General features: G+C 48.5%; 1 protein-coding gene across 1 annotated transcript in view; it reads left to right on the forward strand.

Annotated features, from left to right (window-relative positions):
* The window catches only part of LOC139276411 (complement component C1q receptor-like), a 36,631-nt gene extending 18,315 nt beyond the window's left edge, over positions 1-18,316 (forward strand). Inside the window, exons 7-9 of the mRNA XM_070894368.1 lie at positions 4,968-5,080; positions 5,445-5,640; positions 18,072-18,316. Of these exons, the coding sequence (XP_070750469.1) occupies positions 4,968-5,080; positions 5,445-5,640; positions 18,072-18,316 (554 nt within the window). The remainder of the gene's footprint in view (positions 1-4,967; positions 5,081-5,444; positions 5,641-18,071) is intronic.
* Positions 18,317-18,642: the final 326 nt, after the last annotated feature.

The raw sequence follows: 18,642 nt of genomic DNA on the forward strand, positions 1-18,642 counted from the left end.
CTCTGGTCTTTCTCTGTGATGCAATCCAGATGTTCCCCTACTCCCATTTCTGTTGTCTCTACAATATTTCCTCCTTAGTTTAAGTGTTTAATGTGAAAATTACACAACCACTACAGCAACAATATTGAGGTATTATGAACGAAACGCATTCCCCCCGACAAACTTTCAGAATCATTAGGGGCTGGTTGCTATCACCAAGGAAGGTGGGCTATCTGTTAACGAGAACTCTAAGACATGCTTATTGATGATCAGTGTTGTTCGATGCCTCCATTCCAGGCACATGCTTTACGCAGCTGATGCCAATATGGCTGCTGTATACTCCCTGCAACCAGCCTCAATGGATCTGGCAAGTTTACTTGGGGAATGCAGTCACCTTGACGAGATTAATGCCCTGGGAGCCAGCACAGCTCTAGTACTTAAGCGAACAAACTAGAGACACATAAGAACATAAGAATTAGGAACAGGAGTAGGCCATCTAGCCCCTCGAGCCTGCTCCGTCATTCAACAAGATCATGGCTGATCTGGCCGTGGACTCAGCTCCACTTACCCGCCCGCTCCCCATAACCCTTAATTCCCTTATTGGTTAAAAATATATCTATCTTTGACTTGAAAACATTCAATGAGCTAGCCTCAACTGCTTCCTTGGGCAGAGAATTCCACAGATTCACAACCCTCTGGGAGAAGAAATTCCTTCTCAACTCGGTTTTAAATTGGCTCCCCCGTATTTTGAGGCTGTGCCCCCTAGTTCTAGTCTCCCCGACCAGTGGAAACAACCTCTCTGCCTCTATCTTGTCTATCCCTTTCATGATTTTAAATGTTCCTATAAGATCACCCCTCATCCTTCTGAACTCCAAGGAGTAAAGACCCAGTCTACTCAATCTATCATCATAAGGTAACCCCTTCATCTCCGGAATCAGCCTAGTGAATCGTCTCTGTACCCCTTCCAAAGCTAGTATATCCTTCCTTAAGTAAGGTGACCAAAACTGCAGGCAGTACTCCAGGTGCGGCCTCACCAATACCCTATACAGTTGCAGCAACACCTCCCTGCTTTTGTACTCCATCCCTCTCGCAATGAAGGCCAACATTCCATTTGCCTTCCTGATTACCTGCTGCACCTGCAAACTAACCTTTTGGGATTCATGCACAAGGACCCCCAGGTCCCTCTGCACCGCAGCATGTTGTAATTTCTCCCCATTCAAATAATATTCCCTTTTACTGTTTTTTTTTCCCAAGGTGGATGACCTCACACTTTCCGACATTGTATTCCATCTGCCAAACCTTAGCCCATTCGCTTAACCAATCCAAATCTCCTTGCAGCCTCTCTGAGTCCTCTACACAACCCGCTTTCCCACTAATCTTAGTGTCATCTGCAAATTTTGTTGCACTACACTCTGTCCCCTCTTCTTGGTCATCTATGTATATTGTAAACAGTTGTGGTCCCAGTACTGATCCCTGTGGCACACCACTAACCACCGATTTCCAATCGGAAAAGGAACCATTTATCCCGACTCTCTGCTTTCTGTTCGCTTGCCAATTCTCTATCCATGCTAATACATTTCCTCTTACTCCGCGTACCTTTATCTTCTGCAGTAACCTTTTGTGTGGCACCTTATCGAATGCCTTTTGGAAATCTAAATACACCACATCCATCGGTACACCTCTATCCACCATGCTCGTTATATCCTCAAAGAATTCCAGTAAGTTAGTTAAACATGATTTCCCTTTCATGAATCCATGCTGCGTCTGCTTGATTGCACTATTCCTATCCAGATGTCCCGCTATTTCTTCCTTAATGATAGTTTCAAGCATTTTCCCCACAACTGATGTTAAACTAACCGGCCTATAGTTACCTGCCTTTTGCCTACCCCCTTTTTTAAACAGAGGCGTTACATTAGTTGCTCTCCAATCCGCTGGTACCTCCCCAGAGTCCAGAGAATTTTGGTGGATTATAACAAATGCATCTGCTATAACTTCCGCCATCTCTTTTAATACCCTGGGATGCATTTCATCAGGACCAGGGGACTTGTCTACCTTCAGTCCCATTAGTCTGTCCAGCACTACCTCCCCAGTGATAGTGATCATCTCAAGGTCCTCCCTTCCCACATTCCTATGACCAGCAATTTTTGGCATGGTTTTTGTGTCTTCCACTGTGAAGACGGAAGCAAAATAATTGTTTAAGGTCTCAGCCATTTCCACATTTCCCATTATTAAATCCCCCTTTTCATCTTCTAAGGGACCAACATTTACTTTAGTCACTCTTTTCCGTTTTATATATCTGTAAAAGCTTTTACTATCTGTTTTTATGTTTTGCGCAAGTTTACCTTCGTAATCTATCTTCCCTTTCTTTATTGCTTTTTTAGTCATTCTTTGCTGTTGCTTAAAATTTTACCAATCCTCTAGTTTCCCACTACCCTTGGCCACCTTATACGCATTGGTCTTTGATTTGATACTTTCCTTTATTTCCTTGGTTATCCACGGCTGGTTATCTCTTCTCTTGCCGCCCTTCTTTTTTACTGGAATATATTTTTGTTGCGCATTATGAAAGAGCTCCTTAAAAGTCCTCCACTGTTCCTAAATTGTGCCACCGTTTAGTCCTTGTTTCCAGTCTACTTTAGCCAACTCTGCCCTCATCCCACTGTAGTCCCCTTTGTTTAAGCATAGTACGCTCGTTTCTGACACAACTTCCTCATCCTCAATCTGTATTACAAATTCAACCATATTGTGATCACTCATTCCGAGAGGATCTTTTACGAGGAGATTGTTTATTTTTCCTGTCTCGTTACAAAGGACCAGATCCAAAATGACTTGCTCCCTTGTAGGCTCTGTTACATACTGTTCTAAGAAACAATCCCGTATGCATTCTATGAATTCCTCCTCCAGGCTACCCCCTGCGATTTGATTTGACCAATCGATATGTAGGTTAAAATCCCCGGACACGGACAACAGAGTCTGCTGTGAAAATTATAGCACAGCAGTAGCACAAAAGGTGCACTATTCAAAGTGGTTTATGTAATGTATGTGTTCTTTGTTCATGGGTTCTTCGCTTAAGAATTCATAGCAACACATTGCTATTAAGAACTAGTTGGTTTATTAACAAAGGTTTAACAATCACACGATATATTACCAGTTCACCCACCAGGTTCACAACTGCATTCCTCATCGTGGATCTCCTAAACCCAACTGACTGGTGTTTTATTGAGTCTAAGCCACTCACAATGCAACAGCTCTACAATTATTTTTGTTGTATCTGTAAAACAAATGTAAATCAAATGCCCCCTTATTAAAGGGGCACTAAAACCGACAATTTACACAAATTAAACGTTAAACTTTAAACAGTCAAATTAAAATTTGGTTGCCGGGGGTGATGATACACTCCAGTCCCTCCAGCGCCCACCTCTCGCGGAAGGCCGCGAGTGTACTGGTGGACACTGCGTGCTCCATCTCTAGGGACACCCTGGCTCGGATGTAACTGCGGAAGAGAGGCAGGCAGTCGGGCTGAATGACCCCCTCGACCGCCCGCCGCCTGGACCGGTTGATTGCACCCTTGGCCGTGCCCAGGAGCAGTCCTGCCCGCTCCCCTCCGCACAGGGTGCCTAAAGATCAGGAGTGTGGGCTTGAACTGCAACCAGAATTTGAGGAGCAGCCCCTTCAGATAATGGAATAGGGGTATACATGGAACACGGACTCTTCCAGACCACAGAAATTGCAGGCGGCACGGGAGTCCGTGAACTGACTTAAAAACTTATTGCACAGGACTGCTCCGTGCAACACCCTCCAGGCCAAGTTCCCAATAAATAAAGGTAGAGAGCATGCCATTGGGGACACCTACATCCTCCAGACGGCAAGATGGTGCGCCATGGAGTGTCCGGATGGCAGGCGAGGATGGCAAAGTGGAGAGTGTGCAACAGCAGCCCGTACAGGAATCCCCTCCGCGCAGAACTGAAAGTCACGGAGGGGATTTCCCGGAGGAGGCTGAAATTGTGAGGCGCTGGCTTCTGAGGGAGGTTTTGCGGTTTGGCGCTGATGAGGAATTCCGTCCGGACGGGGGTCAGTTCGGACGGGATCTCCCCACGTGCTTGAGCCTCCTCGACACACCTAACGGAGTCAGGGCCCAGAGCTGTTTTTAGCGACTCGATGGCATCGGCCGCGCGGCGGACGTCGGCCCAGAATAGGCGTGCAGCAGCTCTCCAAATCTGTGAGCATATTCACAGGTGCATACATTGCAGTTTACTCAGAGATTATATAAATGGTATTAATGCTAAACCTTTGTTAAACTTTTAAAGGTCATCAGCGTAAGTTAACTTAGTGAAGAAATGGCAGAATACAGTTTAAAAATGGTCTCCTTAGAAATTATTTACCTCCTTCAAAAAAAATTAATTAGCCGGTGAGGGGGGAGGGGCGGAGTTGGTGAGTTTCCCTGCTTGCTATGTGTTAACATCTCAAACTTAGTGGGAATGTTTCATTTGTTAATCGTTTCTTGCTAACTTTTACATATGTGTTTACAAATATCTCTGGAAATATCGATCCAAAGAATTCTATGTCAGCAACATCGTAAACATCTAATGTGAGTTGTACATTTTCCACGGGACGGAATTGAGCTTGATTATCTCAATCCGCGCTTTCATCTGCGTCCCAGTTGCAGGACATCAGAGCCTTTGCTTATCTGTCATACGCCTGGTCTAGCGTAGAACATTCCTCTGGCTGTATCAATTAACCCTTTCATTTGGAGAACTGAAATTTAAACAAGAGCGGACACATTTATCAATGAGGACTCTGTGCCATTTTAGGACAATGTCATCCTCTGAGCACCAGAGCTTTTCACAAATAAATAACTTCTGACTATATTGTAGAATTATTCGCATCTTGTGAATTAAGGCAACACGGTCTATTCTTTGAATGTCTGATTCCAGTGCAGATTCAACACATACAGCAGCCAAGTAGCTCATGATTTGTTACTGTTTCTACAGACAAAGTGGCATTCAGATTGAAAGCGACATTGAGCACCAAAGAGTTCTCCAATGACCTGAAAAATCCTGCAAGTGAAGCCTACAGGAACTTATCTGTCAATTTTATAAATACAGTAAGTTAAACTACTTTTGTGCTTGTTTGTATTCTTAAAAAAACAACACGGCCCACTATTAGACCCAGTGAGCTAGCACACCAGTTCTTCCAAGGAGTAGGGAGCTTTAAACATGTATTTATATTCATACAGTCTGCACTTCGTCACTGGGCTGCTTTTTCCAGCAGTTGTATTTCTTTCATGCAGATGGGGGCGAGTTGATGGAGGAGTGGGTGGATGGATGGTGGGGAGATGGATAGATCAGTGGGGAGATGGATGGATGTAATGGTAGCTGGATGGATGAGCGGGTGGGTGCTGAATGGGTGAATGGAACTCTGAAGTCTTACTCAATGACAATTAAATAATATTTGTGCCTCATTTTTAGGTTGTGCCAACTACACAAGGCAAGCTCAAAGATAAAAGTTTTAATATCTCCATCATTGGTTTTCAAAATGGAAGTGTGGTGGTAAACTTTCTGGCTGTCGTGAACAACAACTCAACTGTTAACTTGACCACACTGCTCGGTGCTGTTGCCGATGCAATCAAAGCACTTGATAATAATAGTTTAATCATCATAACAGGCAAGTATTATGATGAATATTATGATAACAGTATATATCTGGTGATAAATATATGGTCAGTGTTTCAGTGGACTTCCTCTCTTATTTCTTCTATGGGCTAAAAAAGCAGCCCACGCACTCTTCCTCCACCCTGATTACAGAATGTGTTGAAATCAAGATTCACGACACCATTCCTGATCGAATTCATTCTTTGTCAGGACCTTAAAACTATGGAACCCTTTACCTTTCTCAGCCTTTCTTTCCTCTTACCATCATAATTATTATGTTCAGAATAACTCCACAGGACTGTGTTGTAAGCTCAAACCATTGTGACCTTGATCGGACTGTCGGGCATGGTGGGTTCATCCTTGTGGTTGACAGTGAGGTTAATTGCTGGCTGGGTGTATATTGGTGGATCATAGATGGTAAAGTGTTCTTCAAACCGTTCTTGGTTGTCAGTGAATCGCAGTTTGGTCTGATCCAAGTGCTTTCTGCACGTTTGCCCATTCAACAGTTTAACAACAAACAGTCTATTCCCCTCCTTGGCTAAAACAGTGCCAGCAATCCATCTGGGACCATGACCGTAATTGAGAACAAACACAGGATCATTAACCTCAATGTCACGCGATACAGCCGTGCGATCGTGGTACATATTATGCCAGTGCTGCCGGGTTTCTACGTGATCATTGAGATCCGGGTGGACTAAGGAGAGCCTGGTTTTGAGTGCTCTCTTCATTAACAATTCTGCAGGGGGAACCCCGGTGAGCGAGTGGGGTTGTGTCCGGTAGCTGAGCAGGACCCGAGATAACCGGGTCTGCAAGGAGTCATCCGCTACGCATTTCAAGCTGTGCTTGATGGTTTGGGCTGCCCATTCCGCTTGACCATTGGAAGCGGGCTTAAATGGGGCAGACCTGACATGCTTAATGCCATTGCGGGTCATGAACTCGTTAAATTCTGAGCTGGTGAAACACGGTCCATTGTCACTGACAATGGGTGGCGAACATGGCCCTGAGGCTTTCAATGGTGGCAGTGGACGTACATGATGACATTATTATACATTCAATCCATTTAGAGTAAGCGTCCACTGCAACGAGAAACACCTTTCCTAGAAAGGGGCCAGAAAAATCTATGTGGACCCTGGACCACGGTTTGGAAGGCCATGACCACAGGCTCAGTGGGGCCTCCCTGGGTATGTTGTTCAACTGTCAGCAAGTGTTACATTGGTGTACACATGATTCCAATTCGCAGTCAATGGCGGGCCACCAAACGTGCGACCTGGCGATAGCCTTCATCATGACTATGCCTGGGTGGGGACTGTGTAGGTCGCGTATGAACGTTTCCCTGCCTTTTTTTTGGCAAAACCATGTGATTCCCCCATAGGAGACAATCTGATTGGATGGACAATTCATCCTTACGACGGTGGAACGGTTTAATTTCATGTTGCATTTCCAAGGGAATCCACCGACCAGATCCCATTATGGATGCAGCTTTTTACTAGTGATAGCACAGGGTCTTGGCTAGTCCAGGTCCTGATCTGTCGAGTCGTGACGAGTGACCCCTTGCTCTCAAAAGCATCCATTACCAGAAGCAAGTCTGTGGGTTGCGCCATTTCCACCCCGGTGGTGGGCAATGGTAGCCGACTGAGGGGATCAGCGCAGTTCTGTGCCTGGTCTGTGACAGATTACATAGTCATAAACAGACAATGTTAGTGCCCATCTTTGGATGTGGGATGAAGCATTGGTGTTGATACCTTTCCTTTCTGAGAGCAGTGAATTAAGTGGTTTGTGGTCGGTTTCGAGCTCGAACCGGAGACCAAATAGGTACTGGTGCATTTTCTTAACCCCATATACACATGCGAACGATTCTTTCTCAACCGTACTGCAGGCTCTTTCAGCCTTGGATAAACCTCTGGACACATATGCAACCAGTTGCAGTTTGCCTGACACATTTGCTTGCTGTAACACACAACCGACCCCGTACGACGATGCATTACAAGCTAGTACTAAACGTTTACATGGGTCATACAATACAAGTAACTTGTTAGAGCATAGTAGGTTTCTGGCCTTATTAAAGGCCGTCTCTTGAGATTTACCCCAAACCCAGTCATCACCCTTGTGTAGCAATAAATGCAAGGGTTCTAGCAAAGTGCTCAGCCCCAGTATTAAGTTACCAAAATAGTTGAGGAGTCCCTGGAACGAACGCAGCTCCGTCACATTCTGTGGTCTGGGTGCATTCTTGATGGCCTCTGTCATGTATGTAACTTCATGTAACTGTAACCTTCATAACAACACTGCATACTGTATACACCTAAGAAATGCACACCTTGACCACAGGGGGTGAACTTGTGGGAGACATTCCTCACCTGGTCATCCAGGTATATAAAGGGAGGTCCCACACAGGGTCATCACTTCTTGGTCCTGTGAATAAAGGTTCAGGTCACAGAGTGACCTTGTCTGCAGAATGTGCCTCATGTGAATTTATAGTAGTGTGTAAGGACATTACATTTGGCGACGAGAAACGGGAATCAACGACTCACGAGAATGGCCACCGGTAGCACAGAGGAACGGTACTGTGTTGGTGAGGACTGGGACGATTTCGTTGAGAGGTTCCAGCAGAGTTTTGTCACAAAGGACTGGCTGGGAGATGCAGTGGCTGACAAGTGAAGGGCGCATCTACTGACCAGCTGTGGACCTAAGGCGTACGCGCTGATGAAAGACCTGCTTGCACCCAAGAAGCCGGCGGACAAAACCTTTGAAGAGCTCAGCAAACTGATCGGTGAGCACCTCAAACCGGCGAGTAATATACACATGGCCCGACACCGGTTCTATACGTCGGGAAGGACAGAGCATACCGGACTTCGTTGCGGACCTTCGGTGCTTGGCCAGCCTCTGTAAGTTCATAGACGCCTGCAAGGGGGAGATGTTTAGGGATTTCTTTATTGAGAGCATTGGTCATGCCGGGATTTCCAGAAAGCTAATTGAGACCAAGGACTTGACCTTGGAAGCGGCGGCATTGATGGCTCAGACCTTCATGGCTGGGGAGGAGGAAACCAAGATAATATACGTGCGCAACTCTGCTTCCAACGTGGCAATGGGTCAGGGAGTTAACATTGTAAACGCGACTCAGAACCCCGCAGGCAGGCAAGGGCAATTCAACACCACCCAGGCAGCAACAGACTCTAGAGTGGGTCCTCAACAGAGACAATGGCAGGTTGAACAGACATTTAAGCCATCACGGTGGACAATGCGTCCCGGGATGGGGCTATTGACACCCACTAACAGAGTGCTCAAGAGTAATCAAAGAGACAATCAGAGAGGAATGCCTGGTAACAGCCCTTTTGTTCACAACGATCTCAGCTCATGCTGGTGGTGCGGGGGCAGACATGCTGCAAAAACCTGTAGGTTTCAACAATTTATCTGTAGAAATTGTAACTTCAGTGGACATTTAGCCAGAATGTGCAGGAAGCCCGCAGCGAGGCTAATTTACGAGGAAGATGAACCAGAAGAGGGGTCTGCAAGGCAGGTTGAAGCTTGGGACAAAGCAATGGATGCTGAAGTTCAGCGGGTTCATGTGGCAAACATCCACAGTTCATATACCAAAACGCCACCTATGATGATAAAAGTCCTATTAAACAGCATCCCGGTATGCATGGACACAGGGGCCAGCCAGTCACTTATGAGTGTCCAACAATTCGAGAAACTAGCAGACCCAAACTAGAACGCATTGACACGCAAATACGGATGTACACCAAAGAGATCATCCCAGTGCTAGGCAGTGCAATGTTGGTGGTCACATAATGGATCAGAGAACTGGCTGCCACTCTGGATTGTCCCGGGAAATGGTCCCGCGCTTTTGGGGAGGAGCTGGCTAGCCGAGATGAAATGGGGGGATGTGCACGCCATTTCATCTGTGGAGCGAAGTTCATGCTCATAGGTCCTACAGAAATTTGAGTCACTAATTCAACCTGGTGTCGGGACTTTCAAAGGTTACGCATCACCCTGGACGCCAGACCAGTGCACCACAAAGCCAGAGCTGTGCCGTATGTGATGCGGGAGAAAATTGAAAGTGAGTTGGACAGGTTGCTAAGAGAGGGCATCATTTCGCCCATTGAATTCAGCGACTGGGCAAGCCCCATCGTCCCTGCCCTAAAAACGGATGGCTCGGTCAGGATCTGTGGCGACTACAAGGCCACTATCAACCGAGTGTCACTACAAGACCAATACCCGCTTCCAAGAGCAGAGGATCTTTTTGCCACGCTGGCAGGCGGCAAGCTGTTCACCAAGTTGGACCTCACTTCGGCCTACATGACCCAGGAACTGGCCGAAGAATCCAAATTACTGACCACCATCACCACGCACAAGGGGCTATTCGTTTACAACAGGTGTCCGTTTGGCATTCGATCAGCGGCCGCTATCTTTCAAAGGAACATGGAAAGCCTGCTCAAATCCATCCCTGGAACAATCGTATTTCAGGACGACATCCTCATCACGGGTCGTGACACCGAGGAACATCTCCACAACCTGGAGGAGGTGCTACGCCGACTGGACCGGGTAGGCCTGCGACTAAAGAAGTCCAAGTGTGTGTTTTTGGCCCCAGAGGTCGAGTTTTTGGGCAGGAGGGTTGCCGCAGACGGGATCCGGCCTACCGAATCCAAAACAGAGGCGATCCGTCGTGTGCCCAGGCCCGGCAACACATCGGAGTTGCGTTCATTTCTGGGACTCTTGAACTATTTCAGGAACTTTCTGCCGAACTTAAGCACATTGTTGGAGCCACTACATGTGCTCCTGCGTAAGGGTTACGATTGGATTTGGGGGGTCTGTCAGGAACGGGCTTTCAATCGGGAGCGGAACCTGCTTTGTTCTAATAAGCTGTTGACTCTGTACAACCCCTGTAAGAAATTGGTTCTGACATGTGATGCATCATCCTATGGGGTTGGGTGCGTGTTGCAGCAGAGTAATGATGAGGGCCAACTCCAACCCATGGCTTATGCCTCCAGGTCGCTCTCCTAGGCAGAACGGGGATATGGGATGGTTGAGAAGGAGGCACTCGCATGTGTCTACGGGGTGAAAAAGATGCACCAGTACCTTTTTGGCAGAAGGTTCGAGTTAGAAATGGACCACAAGCCGTTAACATCCCTGTTGTCCGACAGCAAGGCTGTCAATGCCAATGCGTCAGCTCGCATACAGCGATGGGCTCTCACGCTGGCTGCGTATGACTACACCATACGGCACCGGCCAGGCACCTAAAATTGCGCTGACGCGCTCAGCAGGCTTCCACTGGCCACCACTGAGGGGGCAGTGGAGCAAAGCGCTGAGATGGTCATGGCCGTTGAAGCCTTTGACAGCGCAGGCTCCCTCATCACAGCCCGCCAGATCAAAATCTGGACCAACAGAGATCCCCGCCTATCCTTGATTAAGAAATGTGTCCTGACTAGGGATTGGGCGCCCGCACACGGAGCATGCCCCGAGGCGGTCAGACCGTTTAAGAGATGGGTGGATGAGCTCTCCATCCAAGCCGACTGCGTACTATGGGGCAGCTGGGTAGTCATGCCCCAGAAGGGAAGGGAAGCATTCATCAAGGAACTCCACAGCACCCAGGCATTGTGCTAATGAAGGCCATTGCCCGGTCACATGTATGGTGGCCGGGAATTGACTCAGACCTGGAACACTGTGTTCGCAGGTGCACGACGTGTGCCCAGCTGGGTAATGCCCCCAGGGAGGGCCCACTCAGCCCATGGCCCTGGCCCACCAAGCTATGGTCACTTATTCACGTAGACTACGCGGGCCTGTTCATGTTGTTGATGCGTAGTCGAAATGGATCGAGTGCATCATTTTGAATTTGTGCACGACATCCACCACTGTGGAGAGTCTGCGTGCGGTCTTTGCGACCCACAGCTTGCCGGACATCCTGGTTAGCGATAACGGCCCGTGTTTCACTAGCTATAAATTCCAGGAGTTTATGTCGGGTAATGGCATCAAACATGTCAGGATGGCACCGTTCAAGCCGGCTCCCAATGGCCAGGCGGAACGTGCGGTCCAAATCATAAAACAGGGCATGTTCCGGATTCAAGGACCCTCCCTTCAATGCCGCCTATCGCGCCTCCTGCTGGCCTATAGGTCCCGGCCACATTCGCTCACGGGGGTCCCGCCAGTGGAACTACTCATGAAATGTACACTAAAAACTCGGCTGTCCCTCATTCATCCAGTCCTGTCAGACATTGTTGAGGGCAAGCGCCAGTCCCAAAATGAGTGCCATGACCGTAACTCAAAGGGGAGATGTATAGAAATCGATGACCCTGTATTTGTTCTTAATCACGCTGTGGGGCCCAAGTGTCTTGAGGATACTGTAATTGGTAAAGAGGGGAATAGGGTCATAGTGGTCAGACTTAACAATGGGCAGATATGCCGCAAGCATCTGGACCAAGTAAAGAAAAGGTTCAGCATGGACACTGAGGAACCTGAGGAAGATCATGAGATGTTGCCCACACCACCGCCAGTGAACGAGCAACAAGAACAATCAGCAGCATGCACAGTCCCTGCGGCCAGCCCGGACAGGCCGGAATCACCACAGGTGACAGAGACTCATGCCAAGGCTCAACAACCAGAGCCCCAACTGCGGAGCTCCACGAGAGCGTCGACCGCCTGAAAGACTCAATCTTTGACCCCATAAGATGTTGGGGGGGAGGTGATGTCATGTATGCAACCTTCATGTAACTGTAACCTTCATAACAACACTGCATACTGTATACACCTAAGAAATGCACACCTTGTCCACAGGGGGTGAACTTGTGGGAGACACTCTTTACCTGGTTATCCAGGTATATAAAGGGAGGTCCCACGCAGGGTCATCACTTCTTGGTCCTGGGAATAAAGGTTCAGGTCACAGAGTGACCTTGTCTGCAGAATATGCCTCGTGTGAATTTATAGTAGTGTGTAAGGACATTACAGCCTCCGTCTTGGAGTCCGTGGGTCTGATGCCGTCTGCCGCAATCTTTCTCCCCAGAAATTCGACCTCTGGCGCCAGGAAAACACACTTGGAGCGTTTCAGCCTGAGTCCCACTCTGTCCAGTCGCTTTAGAACCTCTTCCAGGTTGTGTAGGTGTTCGGTGGTGTTGCGACCAGTGATCAAGATGTCGTCTTGGAACACCACGGTGCATGGAACCGATTTCAGCATACTCTCCATGTTCCTCTGGAAGATGGCCGCAACCGAGTGAATCCCAAAGGGACATCTGTGGTACACGAACAGTCCTTTGTGTGTGTGGATGTACGTCAATTTGTTTGATGGTTCAGCCAGCTCCTGTATCATGTAAGCAGAGGTTAGATCTAGCTTGGTGAATGACTTTCCCCCTGCTAACATTGCGAATATGTTCTCAACTTTGGGTAATGGGTACTGGTCCTGTACTGAGACTTGGTTGTTCGTTACCTTGTAGTCCCTGCAGATTCTGACCGTCCCATCGCTCTTTAGCATCGGCACGATGGACTGGCTCAATCGTTGAACTCGACTGGCGATATGATTCCCTCTCATTGAAGTCTGTCCAACTCAATCTCGACTTTCTCTCGCATCACATATGGGACTGCTCGGGCCTTGTGATGAACGGGCCGTGCCCCAGGAACAAGATGGATCTGCACCTTGGTGCCTGTGAAGTTGCCGATGCCTGGCTCAAATAACGCTGGGAATTTGTTGAGCACCTGGGCGCACGGGGCGTCATCCACCGAAGACAGTGCTTTGATGTCGTCCCAGTTCTATCGTATCTTTCCTAGGCAGCTTCTGTCGAACAGCATTGGGCCATTGCCTGGTATAATCCATAGTGGCAAATCATGCACTATTCCGTCGTACGATACTTTCACTGCCGCACTGCTGATAATAGGTATGAGTCCTTTGGTGTATGTCGCAGCTTAGTGTAGATCGAAGCAGAAGGAGCAGCGTGGATGCCTGGCCCAGCAGTCTGCGGCCCCTGGCCTGCGAGCACCATTGGAGCAGGCCGAGGAGTGGGAGGAGCAGCGTGGCGGCCTAGCCCAGCAGTCTGTGCGGCCCCTGGCCTGCGAGCACCATCGGAGCAGGCCGAGGAGTGGAAGGAGCAGCGTGGAGGTGTATCACTCCAGGGAGCTGTGCGAGCTGGAGCAGGAGAGCAACGGCAGTAAAGAGTAACATCATCAAGGTCCAGGCCGGTGATTGAAGCGTGGGCAGGTACAGCAGGAGCGGCGAGGCCAGGGCGAAGGAGCAGCAAGAGTTCATAGAGGGACGTGATCAGGGCCCAGGAGAGGCATGAGTTCGGGGCCCAGGAGAGGCGAGGGCCCAGGGGCAGTACGGGCCAGCCCACACTGCGATATGTGTGCACTAGGTCCATGCAGCAGAGCAGGTCTCCAGTCATCCTGGTTAATCCTTGCTACTGGACCAAGACCTAGCTCTGTCAAGCCCGTGTGGTGGCTGGTGTGCAACGGTCACCCCACATTAAAAAAATTCACACACAGGCATCTTCCACCCTTCAACATTTAGTTTAGACCTGGAATATTAGGTTTTTAGGTCCATCATTGAAACACATGTGAACTTTTTGACATGGAAGCAAGTCACCCTCGATTCGAGGGACTGCCTACAATGATAGGTGTGGATCGGGCTCAGTTTTGGCCTCTGTGCCTTGTTGCCCCACAGTTTCTCAAAAGTCATCTGGCTCATGATTGATTGACTCGCCCCCGGGTCCAATTCCATGGAGACTGGAATGCCGTTAAGTTTAACTTTTAACATTATCGGAGGGCTTTTGGTGGTGAAGGTGTGTACCCCATATACTTCCTCTTCATCCTCAGGTTGAGTTGCCTCTCCTGCTCGTTCAGCGTGATCCGCGCTGGATCGGTCGTCCTCTGCTGACTCTGCCACGTGGTGAGTCAGAGGTCGTTTGCACATTCGCTGGAGGTGCCCCTTGTTCCACAGCCCTTGCACACATAGTGCTGGAATCCACACTGATGGGCTCTATGGCTGCCCCCTGCAGTGCCAACATGGTGTTAATGGATATGTATTCACAACCCACAGCGGCCTCTGAGTCACCCGAGGCCTGGCCTCTGAGGTCATGTAGGCCCTGCCATGTACAGTTCTGCCTGCTGAAGGCATTATTTTATGCACAGTACTTGCCGGTGAGTTTCGATTCTGTGAAGATATCTGTTTCTTGTTGTCGCTCGTGGATATGAAGGCCTGGGCTATCGTGGTGGCCTTGCTCAGATCTAGGGATTCGGCAGACAGTAGTTTGTGAAGAATGACCTCGTGACCGATTCCAAGCACGAAAAAGTCCCACAACATTTCCCCCAAAGATTCGGCAAATTCGCTGTACCACAAGGCGTCTTAGGTCGGCGACAAAGCTCGCCATGTTCTGGCCCTTGGAGCGATGGTGCGTGTAAAAGCGATACATGGCCATTAGGATCGCTCTCCTTTGGTTTGAGGTGTTCCCGAACCAGCGTGCACAGCTCTGTGTAAGGCTTGTCCGTTGGTTTGACCGGTGCCAGCAGATTTTTGATGAGGCCATATATCGAAGACCCACATACGGTGAGGAGAATCGCCCTGTGCTTGACCGCCATCTCAGCTGTGTCCAGCTCATTGGCCCCAAAGTACTGGTCGAGACGCTCAACGAAGGCTTCCCAATCATCACCCTCAACAAATCTCTCAAGAATACCAACAGCAGCCATTACCGTGTGAAAGTTCGTGATCTGTAACTCGTCGCCAATTATTATGTTCAGAATAAATCCACAAGGCTGTGTTTTAAGCTCAAACCATTGTGACCTTGGTCTCTTTAATGAAACTCCAAAGTGAGAAAGCAGCCTGGTGGATTGCCTTTTATACCTGCTTGCCCAGGGTGCACAGGTGACCCTTAGGTCTCCCACAGGTGTGCCCCCTGGTGGCAAGTCTTACACATTGGTGAGGTTTGCATACATAACAATAATGATTTTAAATAGTGTCCTCTAATCATAACTTCTTGATTTACCTTATCCTCTCTCTTACTCTTTTTAACGTTATCCCTATTTGATGAAACTAGGTTTCTCAGGCTTTATTCACTTACAATGGTGCGGTTTCATTTAATTTTTTAAGTCTTCAGTGAGAGGAGAATCAGGCAAGGTGTATGAAGGCCAGCCTACTGCTTATTTTCCGCTCCCACCGACGTTGAATTTTATCCCTGTTGATGCATTAATTAATGATGAAGGATGCCCTGCCTTACCTAATGACTTAACCGGGTGAAGATTGAGCTAGTTCTGGTGGTGTTGCTTTTTTTGAGTGGGTAGTACTGCGGGAGTCTTCTCTACCGTTCCTCCACAATTTGTTTACCGGATGCCAGCCAGGTCATTAGGAAAGGAGGAAAGATTGGAGAGAGGAGTGTCAGCCTGGCCAGACCTTGTGTACCTTCCAGCAGCTAATTTTGAATCACATTGCTGGTAGCTTGGAAACAGAGCATCTGCCTGTAACACACTGTGTGGTCCATACATTAATGGCCCATAATTTGCAGTCAGCAGCGCAGCAAAGGCGTTCGCTGCTGGCCCCGAAGTAAGCTTCCCACAAAGATCTCCCGCTCTCTGAGGCGAGACGTCTGGCTTTTCCGACGTGTAATTTAAATCAACGCAAGTTTAATGGGGAATCCTTAACGTGAGCTGCTGTGATGCAGAATTCTCACAGACAGTGAACCAGGAAGTGAGTAAGCTCCTTTCGGGGAAAAATTGATGGCCTTACCGCCCACTGCTGCCGAAGTTCCTCTGGTCGAACCCCCCAGTGCCACTTTCGTCGTAGTCTGGAGCGGGTGGGAGGGAAGAGCCGCCGGGAACCGCCTGCTGACATTAGCAGAAGGCTGATGCATGCAAGTACACTCCCGCCCGCCAAGATGCCATATTCATGCGGGAAGGAGTTGGCAGTGGACCGTTGAGTGCAGGCAGCTCTGTCCTCAACAGTAAGTGTGAAGATGCTGTAAAAAAGATTAGTTAAGATTATTTAAATCATTTGTTTACAGGTACTTACGTGGATGGGGTCCCCTGAAGGTCGTCAGATGATTTTTTTTTTGTATTTGATACTTTTTATTTTCAGGTCTTCGACCCTCCGTGGGCCCGGACTCCATCCTCGGTGGTACCTGGGCGGCAAGTGCCTTTGCCGGCGACAATAAGGGCTGCCGCCCAGGTTGGCGGCGTACGTCGCAGATTTGCCGCCCGCCAACCTTCGAGGGACCTGGGTGATGAAAACCCCGCCCGAAGAACCATCAGGGACCTCGCCGCCCACCGGCGATCCTTTGGGCAGCACTTGACGGGCGGAGACCTTCATCAAATTTGGGCCCTTTGATTCTAACCTACCAAAAATCTAAGAGAGCAAACTAAAGATTGAGGCTCTCGTAGGGAGGAAAAGGCAAACCTGAAATAAAGATGGACAAACTTTTTAAAAATATGGGGCCGGAATTGCGCTCGACCCGAAACAAGGCACACCCATCAGTTCCGGTGTGTTCTGGCCGGCCCATACACTGGGGTAGCCGAACCGTCGAAATTCAGCACTTCAGGGATTTTTTGGGCGCGGGCGGAAGTGAGGGCGGGGAGGAGTAGCCGAGTCTGTCAGTCATCAGTGCCGCGTTGACGCATCATCGTGCTGGTGCATCACAACATCTCTCCCCTTCAGTTAAAGGGGAGGGCCACTGTGAACTCTGCAGCCAGTTTAGTGGCAAACACTGGGCCACCAGGAAGGGTTTCGGCCGGGCCAGCGGCCTGGCACCCAAGGGGGGATGCCAGGCTGCCTGTTGGTGGCCCGGCTGAACCCGCGGCCATAATTGATGGACCGACCTGGCAGTTGGCTTCGCCGACATGCTACAGAAAGTGTACTAACAGCAAAAGCCGGTAAGGGGTCAGCGTGTGTACGTCACGGCAGGAAAACAGGCAGAGCTGTCCCGGACACCACTCCAAACCTGAGGAAGGGCATTTTCCAAAATGGCGTACCCTCCGCGGAGACACAGCGGCCATTCCGTGCCGCCCCGTGGCTGCCACTTTCATTAAAAGGGCCATACTCATTGTTTGGCAGTCAATACGTTGTTTACATCCGAGTTACACCTAATCCTAAAGGGTCAAACTATTAGTGGGGTATTTAACAGTGGTATTACCATGGAAGAGCCGAAATGTTGCCACTTTCCATGGTTTGACTGATTGCCGGCTCTGTGGTGGGCAGGGGGGTACGGGTGGTAGTTCCGCAGCGCAGTCAGTGTCGGAGCAGCGAATGACTGATTCTGCATTAGGATGCACATGCCCCAAATCCTGAAGTTGCAGTCAGTTTCAGAAGGGCAATAGCAGAGAACGCTGTTGGTTTGCTGTTATTACCCAGTGCAAACTCCGGGCCACTATCGTTTTCCTTTATTCTTTGCAACATCTACACCTCCACTGTGCACATAGTTTAAAGAGTCTCATTTAATTATGGTAGTATTTAAAAAAATAATTCTACGTTGTCTGTTTTAGGTACAACGCAACTTACGACCGAGGCCCCTATCCGACCACAGACTGTTCCCACGGTGCAGTCCCAACCTGGATCAGAAAATCCTGGATGGAGAGTGGCTGTGATCGTTTTGGGAGCAGTTCTAGGCGCAGCTCTGCTGATAATCCTGGCAGTAGTAGCAGCAATAATCTATACAAAGAAAACATCCAGGAAGTACGACATAAACACACCTAGCCTTGTACATCAAATCAACTATTCGAATCTGTAGCTGATTCCACAAAACCTCGATGAAAAATATTGTTTATTTTACCAGTTCTCTGAAGATCTGGATGCGATATTTGTAACACGTTATAATGTTCTGGAATATTATGTTTATGCGGGATAAGTAATGCTGCAAAAAATATAAATTTGCACTTTAATTAATGATTAAAAAATGCAAAGAGCATTTAGCAGTACTTACTGATTCAATTATATTTGGTGTAAGTATTGAATCTGTGATTGGCGACAGAATGTGTCAAACAATATTTATTGTCTCTAATGATAAATAATACTTCACATACTTCAATAATAGGGGTACAGTCGCATAGTGGTTAT

Source organism: Pristiophorus japonicus, chromosome 11 (assembly GCF_044704955.1).
Source record: "Pristiophorus japonicus isolate sPriJap1 chromosome 11, sPriJap1.hap1, whole genome shotgun sequence".
NCBI classification, from domain to species: domain Eukaryota; kingdom Metazoa; phylum Chordata; class Chondrichthyes; family Pristiophoridae; genus Pristiophorus; species Pristiophorus japonicus.